Consider the following 7,232-nt stretch of genomic DNA (forward strand, 5'->3'; position numbering starts at 1 on the left):
TACCTGGACCAGATCGCCAAGTTCTGGGAGATCCAGGGCTCCTCGCTGAAGATCCCCAACGTGGAGCGGCGGATCCTCGACCTCTACAGCCTCAGCAAGGTGCGGTGGCGCGCGGGGGGGCATGGGTGTCCGTCCGTCTGTCCGTCCGTCCACGAGCGGCTCAGCACCTCCCTCCCCCCCCGCCACAGGTGGTGATGGAGGAAGGGGGCTACGAGGCCATCTGCAAGGACCGGCGGTGGGCGCGGGTGGCCCAGCGCCTGGCCTACCCCTCGGGCAAGAACATCGGCTCGCTGCTGCGCGCCCACTACGAGCGCATCATCTACCCCTACGAGATGTACCAGTCCGGCGCCAACCTGGTGGTGAGACGGGGGTGCCGGGGGGGGTGTGTGGGGACCCCCCGCCCCGCTGCTGCCCCGCTGACGCCCCCCCTGCCGCCAGCAGTGCAACACGCGGCCCTTCGAGAGCGAGGAGAAGGACAAGGAGTACAAGCCCCACAGCATCCCGCTGCGCCAGTCCGTGCAGCCCTCCAAGTTCAACAGCTACGGGCGCCGGGCCAAGCGCCTGCAGCAGGAGGTGAGCGGCCGCCGCGGGGCGCGGGGCCCTGCCCCTGCGGGTGCGCAGGCCCTGACCCCCTGCCCCGTCGCGCAGCCGGAGCCCACGGAGGAGGACATCGAGAAGAACCCGGAGCTGAAGAAGCTGCAGATCTACGGGGCCGGCCCTAAAATGCTGGGCCTGGGGCTGGTGGCCAAAGACAAGACGCTGCGGAAGAAAGGTGAGCGGCGGGGGGGCCCTGGCGGGGCCCGGGGGGGGCGTGGGGCGCCCCTGAGCCCCCGCGCCCCCTCCCCAGACAAGGAGGGCCCCGAGTGCCCCCCCACGGTGGTGGTGAAGGACGAGCCGGCAGGGCCCGAGGCCAAGGCAGAGCCGGCGTCGCCTCGCGCCTACCTGGAGGCCAAGGAGGAGCTGCGGCACAGCCCCGAGCCCTGCACCAAGATGACCATGCGCCTGCGCCGCAGCCACAGCAACAGCCAGTTCGTGAGTGCCGCTGCACCGCGGGGCTGGGGGGGGACTGCTCTGTGGGGCAGCCCCCCCTGAGCCCCCCCGCCCGCCCCAGATCGACTCCTATGTGTGCCGGATCTGCTCGCGGGGCGACGAGGACGACAAGCTGCTGCTGTGCGACGGCTGCGACGACAACTACCACATCTTCTGCCTCCTGCCGCCCCTGCCCGAGATCCCCAAGGGCATCTGGCGCTGCCCCAAATGCGTCATGGCGGTGAGCGGGGCGCTGGGGGGCAAGGGGGGGGCCGGGCTGGCGCCATGGGGCGCCCCACGCTCACCCTCCCGCCCCGCAGGAGTGCAAGCGCCCGCCGGAGGCCTTCGGCTTCGAGCAGGCCACGCGGGAGTACACGCTGCAGAGCTTCGGCGAGATGGCCGACTCCTTCAAGGCCGACTACTTCAACATGCCGGTGCACGTGAGTGCCGTGGGGCGGCGCGGCGGTGTGCCGTGGGGCGGCCCCCTCCCTCACCGTGCCCTTTCCCGGCAGATGGTGCCCACGGAGCTGGTGGAGAAGGAGTTTTGGCGCCTGGTGAACAGCATTGAGGAGGACGTGACGGTGGAGTACGGGGCTGACATCCACTCCAAGGAGTTCGGCAGCGGCTTCCCCATCAGCGACGGCAAGAGGAAGCTGTCGCCGGAGGAGGAGGTGAGTCCCCGCGGCGCGGKGCGGACCCCTGCCACCRCCGCCGCGGCCCCCACACTGACGCCGTCCCYTCCCCAGGAATACGCCAGCAGCGGCTGGAACCTGAACGTGATGCCGGTGCTGAAGCAGTCGGTGCTGTGCCACATCAACGCCGACATCTCGGGCATGAAGGTGCCCTGGCTCTACGTGGGCATGGTGTTCTCCGCCTTCTGCTGGCACATCGAGGACCACTGGAGCTACTCCATCAACTACCTCCACTGGTGGGTCCGCCGGGGGGCCACTGGGGCGGCCAAGAGGCCGGGGCTGAGCCCTGAGATGGTACGGGGCAGGAAGGGGGGTTTTGGGGTTCTCCTGATGCCGGGGATGAGCCTAAGATATAGTATGGGGTGGGATGGGGGGCTTTGGGTCTCTCCTGACCGTGTCCCCCCCAGGGGTGAGCTCAAGACGTGGTAGGGGGCAGGAAGAGGGGATTTTGGGCCCCCCTGACTGTGTCCCCCCCAGGGGCGAGCCCAAGACGTGGTACGGGGTGCCGTCCTTCGCGGCGGAGCACCTGGAGGAGGTGATGAAGAAGCTGACGCCGGAGCTGTTCGAGAGCCAGCCYGACCTGCTGCACCAGCTCGTCACCCTCATGAACCCCAACACCCTCATGGCCCACGGTGTCCCCGTGAGTACCGCGGCGTCCCTGACCCCCCCGGGGCGGCACCGGCCCCCCCGCTGCCACCTCACCCCCTGCTGCCCCCCACCGCAGGTCGTGCGGACCAACCAGTGCGCCGGCGAGTTCGTCATCACCTTCCCCCGCGCCTACCACAGCGGCTTCAACCAGGGCTACAACTTCGCTGAGGCCGTCAACTTCTGCACCGCCGACTGGGTGAGCTGAGCGGGCCGGGGGGGCCGCGGTTTTGGGGGGGGGGCTGGGGGTTTCGGGGCCGCGGCACTGAGCCCTGCCGTGCTGCTTGCAGCTGCCGGCCGGCAGGCAGTGCATCGAGCACTACCGGCGCCTGCGGCGCTACTGCGTCTTCTCGCACGAGGAGCTCATCTGCAAGATGGCGGCCTGCCCCGAGAAGCTGGACCTCAACCTGGCGGCGGCAGTGCACAAGGAGATGTTCGTGCTGGTGCAGGAGGAGCGCAAGCTGCGCAAGGCGCTGCTGGAGAAGGTGGGGCCGACCCGGGGGGGCACTGGGGGCGGTTGGGGGCCCTGTGCAGGCACTGACGGCCCCCCCGGCGCCCCGCAGGGCATCACGGAGGCGGAGCGGGAGGCCTTCGAGCTGCTGCCGGACGACGAGCGGCAGTGCGACAAGTGCAAGACCACGTGCTTCCTCTCGGCGCTGGCCTGCTACGACTGCCCCCAGTGCCTCGTCTGCCTCTACCACATGGACGACCTCTGCAAGTGCCCCCGCAGCAAGCAGTACCTCAGGTGGGGGCCCTGCGCAGCACCGGGGTGGGGCGCGGGCTTGGCCTGGGGGGTCCTGCCAGCTCCCCTGTGCCCATGGGGCGGTCGTGGCACAGCCTGGGGGGTCCTGATAGCCCCCCCGTGCCCATGGGGGGGTTCAAGAGCACAGTCTGGGGGTCCTGGTGGCCCCCCCCGTTGCCTCGGGGGGTTCACGAACACAACCTTGGTGCTGCTGGCAGCCCTGACATGCCTGTGGGGGGGTCATGGCACAGCCTGGGGGCTCCTGGCAGCCCCCCCCTGTGCCTGGGGGGGGGTCATGGCATGGCCTGGAGGAGTCTCGGCAGCCCTTATGCCCCCATGGGGGGCTCCTGGCACAGCCGGGGGACTCCCTGTGCCCCTGGTGGGGGGGGGTTGTGGACACAGCCCTGGGCTCCGGGCAGCCCTGGGGGTCATGGCCCCCCTGCTCGCGCCCACCCCACTTCCCACCCGCCCCCAGGTACCGCTACACGCTGGACGAGCTGCCGGCCATGCTGCACAAGCTGAAGGTGCGGGCCGAGTCCTTCGACACCTGGGCCAACAAGGTCCGCATCGCCCTGGAGGTGGAGGACGGGCGCAAGCGGAGTGAGTGGGGCAGCGGGGGGCGGCCGGGGGGGCTGGGGGGCACCGGTGGCCCCCCCTGACGCTCCCCCTGTTCCCCCCCAGCGTTGGAGGAGCTGCGGGCGCTGGAGTCGGAGGCGCGGGAGCGCAAGTTCCCTGAGAACGAGCTGCTGCACCGGCTCAAGGGCTGCCTGGGCCAGGCCGAGCGCTGTGTCTCTGAGGCCCTGGGGCTCATCAGCTCCCAGGAGACCGGGTGAGTGTGGCCCCCCCCGGGCCCCCCCCCCCCACCCCACCATGGCCGCCCCCAGGGGCCGGGGCTGACAGTGGCCCCCTCTCCGCACGTGGCTGCAGGGTGCCAGCGCCCTCGCTGACGGTGGAGGAGCTGCGCGCCTTCCTGGAGCAGATGAACCAGCTGCCCTGCGTCATGCACCAGATCGGGGAGGTGCAGGTGAGCGGGGCGCCAGGGGGCCGTGTGGGGGGCTGCCCCCCCACCGCGAGGCTCGCTGACTCCCTGCCCCGGCCGCAGGCGCTGCTGGAGCGCGTGGAGGCCTTCCAGGCGGAGGCGCGGGCGGCACTGGAGGCAGCGGCCCCCCCGGCGGCGCTGCGGGCCCTGCTGGAGCGCGGTGCCCGCCTGGGCGTGGAGGTGCCCGAGGGCCGGCGGCTGGAGCGGCAGCTGGCCCAGGCCGCCTGGCTGGAGGAGGTGACGGCCACGCTGCGCTCGCCCCGCGCCCGCGTGCCCCTGCCCGTCATGCGGGRCCTCATCCAGGCCGGGCGCACCGTGGCGCCCAGCCCCGCCGTCGACGTGGCCATGGCTGAGCTGCAGGAGCTGCTCACCATCGCCCAGCGCTGGGAGGAGAAGGCCCAGATGTGCCTGGAGGCCAGGTGAGCCCCCCCGCACCCTGGTTTTGGGGGGTGGCAGTGGGGAGGGGGGGGGTTGGGAAGCACTGGCCCCCCCCGTGCGCCATCAGCCCCTCCGCTGCACCCCACAGGCAGAAGCACCCCCCGGCCACGCTGGCCGCCATCATCAAGGAGGCCGAGAACATCCCGGCGCTGCTGCCCAACATCCAGGCGCTGAAGGAGGCGCTGGCCAAGGCCCGGGCATGGATCGCTGATGTGGAGGAGATCCAGGTGGGCTGGGGGGGCCATGGCGGCCGGGGGGAGGGGGCCCACGGCGTCCCCACGGGGTCTCAGCTGCACCCCGCACCCCCAGAACGGCGACCACTACCCGTGCCTGGACGACCTGGAGGGGCTGGTGGCCGTGGGCCGGGACCTGCCGGTGCGGCTGGAGGAGCTGCGGCAGCTGGAGGTGCAGGTGGGCACGGCCCACTCGTGGCGGGACAAGGCCTCCCGCACCTTCCTCAAGAAGAACTCCTGCTACACCCTGCTCGAGGTGGGTGCCGGGGGGTCCCGGAGGGGTCCCGGGGGGGCGGTGACGGCCACGTCCCCCTGCCGACCCGCCCTGTCCCCCTGCAGGTGCTGTGCCCCTGCGCCGACGCCGGCTCCGACAGCAGCAAGCGGCTCAAGTGGCGCCGGGAGCCCGAGCAGGAGCCGGGGCTCTACAAGCTGGACACGGAGAGCCTGGGGCTGTCGGCGCAGGACCTGCGGGACCCGGGTGCCGTGGTGAGCGGGCCGGGGGGCCGCCGGGGGGCCGGGGGGTGGCTGCGGGGCTTCCCCTCACCTGCTGCCTCCCCCCATCCCATGCAGATTGTGGCGTTCAAGGAGGGGGAGCAGAAGGAGAAGGAGGGGATGCTGCGGCTGCGGCACGCCAACGCGCAGAAGGCCGCGCCGCCCGCCCCGGGCCCCGGGCCGCCCTCGTGCGTGTGCGGGCAGCCGCCGGGGTCTGGCATGCTGCAGTGCCAACTCTGCCGCGACTGGTTCCACGGCGCCTGCGTCGCCTGGCCCCGCCTGGGCGCCCAGAAGCCCTCGCCGGCCTGGTGGGAGTGGGACGCCAAGTTCCTGTGCCCGCTGTGCCAGCGGTCGCGCCGGCCCCGCCTGGAGACCATCCTGGCGCTGCTGGTGGCCCTGCAGAAGCTGCCGGTGCGGCTGCCCGAGGGCGAGGCGCTGCAGTGCCTCACCGAGCGCGCCATTACCTGGCAGGACCGCGCGCGGCAGCTGCTGGCCTCGCCGGAGGTGGCGGGGCCCCTGGAGCGCCTGGCCGCCCTGCGGCACCGCCTGCACGGCGATGGCGCCGGCGCCCTGCGCGAGAGCAGCCGCAACGAGCAGCCCAAGGTGGGTTGGGGGGGTGGTTGGGGGGCGGCCGGGGGGCTCCCGGGGCTCCCCTCACCCTCGGCCTCGTTTCCCCTAGGTCTCCGTGGAGAATGGCGATGCCCCCAGCCCTGAGAAGAATGGGCCCCTGCCCTCAGGTGGGCTCGGGGGGCCTGGCGGGGGGGGTGGGTTAGGGTTAGGGTTACGTCTCCTGTGGGAGGAAGCAGTGTGGGCCTTTTTGGGTCCTGTATGGTCCTGGGGAGGTGCCTGTGGATCCCCTGTGAGCCTCATAGATCCCGTGTGGGCATGGGGAGGGCCCTATAGATCTCATGTGACTGTGGGTGGGAGCCTGTAAGTCCTGTGTGTGTGTGTGGGGAGGGCCCTGCGGATCCTGCGTGGCCACAGGGAAGGGTCCTCTGGATCCCTCTGTGAGCCCCATGGATTCCATGTGGCTATGGAGAGGGTCCTACGGATCCTACATGAGCCACATGGGTCTCGTGTAGCCATAGGGAGGAGCCTGTGGATCCCATGGGAGGGCCCCATCGATCCTGCACGAGCCCCATGGATCCCACGTGGCCATGGAGAGGGTCCTACAGATCCTGCATGAGCCCCGTGGGTCCCGTGTGGCCATGGGGAGGGCCCTGTGGGTCCCACATGAGCCCCATGGGTCCCACACGTGCCCCGCTGACCCCCCGTTCCCCCCCAGAGCTGGAGGCGCTGAGCGCGGCGCTGCCGCGGCTGCAGGGGCCGGTGCTGGAGCTGGCGGATGGCGCCCGGCGCCCGCTGGAGGAGCTCATGATGGAGGGCGACCTGCTGGAGGTGACGCTCGACGAGGCCCAGAGCATCTGGCGCCTGCTGCAGGCTGCTCGGCCGCCCCCCCTCGCCCTCTTCCGCCTCCTCCTTGAGGTGAGACCCCCCCTGTGCCCCAGAACCTCCCTGACTTGCTCCAAAATGCCCCTGAGCTTTTGTTTTGCACCCCAAAATCACTCCCATGATGCCCCTTCAACCTCCTCCATCTCCTGGAGGTGAAGCCCCCAAACCATCTTCCACACCCCCTTTCTGCCCTTTTCCACCTCCTCCATGAGGTGAGGCTCCCCCAGGACACCCAGCCCTCCCCAACGCACCCCAAAACACCTCCGGGCTTTCCCCTTGGGCCCCAAAACACCTCCCAACGGTGGTTCTTGCCTCCTAAATGGTTCTTCTTGCCCCCTTCTGCTGCCTCCTCAAGGTGAGACCCTCCCTGAACCCCAAAACCTCCCCAAACTACTCCTGAGCTCCCCTTTTGGACCCTAAAGCCATTCTTAAATCCTCCTTTCTGCCCTTTTTCATCTCCTCCTCAATGT

General features: G+C 70.8%; 1 protein-coding gene across 1 annotated transcript; it reads left to right on the forward strand.

Annotated features, from left to right (window-relative positions):
- Positions 1 to 3: 3 nt before the first annotated feature.
- KDM5C (lysine demethylase 5C) lies at positions 4 to 7,162 on the forward strand (the record flags this gene model as incomplete). Its single annotated transcript, XM_026079600.1, has 24 exons — positions 4 to 99; positions 189 to 359; positions 442 to 573; positions 649 to 772; positions 848 to 1,032; positions 1,112 to 1,270; positions 1,350 to 1,469; positions 1,542 to 1,700; positions 1,776 to 1,957; positions 2,199 to 2,361; positions 2,446 to 2,565; positions 2,657 to 2,851; positions 2,930 to 3,111; positions 3,584 to 3,708; positions 3,790 to 3,937; positions 4,036 to 4,132; positions 4,211 to 4,566; positions 4,674 to 4,812; positions 4,895 to 5,074; positions 5,158 to 5,304; positions 5,389 to 5,913; positions 5,990 to 6,047; positions 6,596 to 6,795; positions 7,118 to 7,162. Coding segments are annotated over 24 exons (4,008 nt in total), but the record flags the coding sequence as incomplete, so codon positions are not given.
- Between the last annotated feature and the right edge of the window lie 70 nt (positions 7,163 to 7,232).

Source organism: Apteryx rowi, unplaced genomic scaffold (genome assembly GCF_003343035.1).
Source record: "Apteryx rowi isolate R43461 unplaced genomic scaffold, aptRow1 scaffold_1147, whole genome shotgun sequence".
Lineage (NCBI taxonomy): Eukaryota > Metazoa > Chordata > Aves > Apterygiformes > Apterygidae > Apteryx > Apteryx rowi.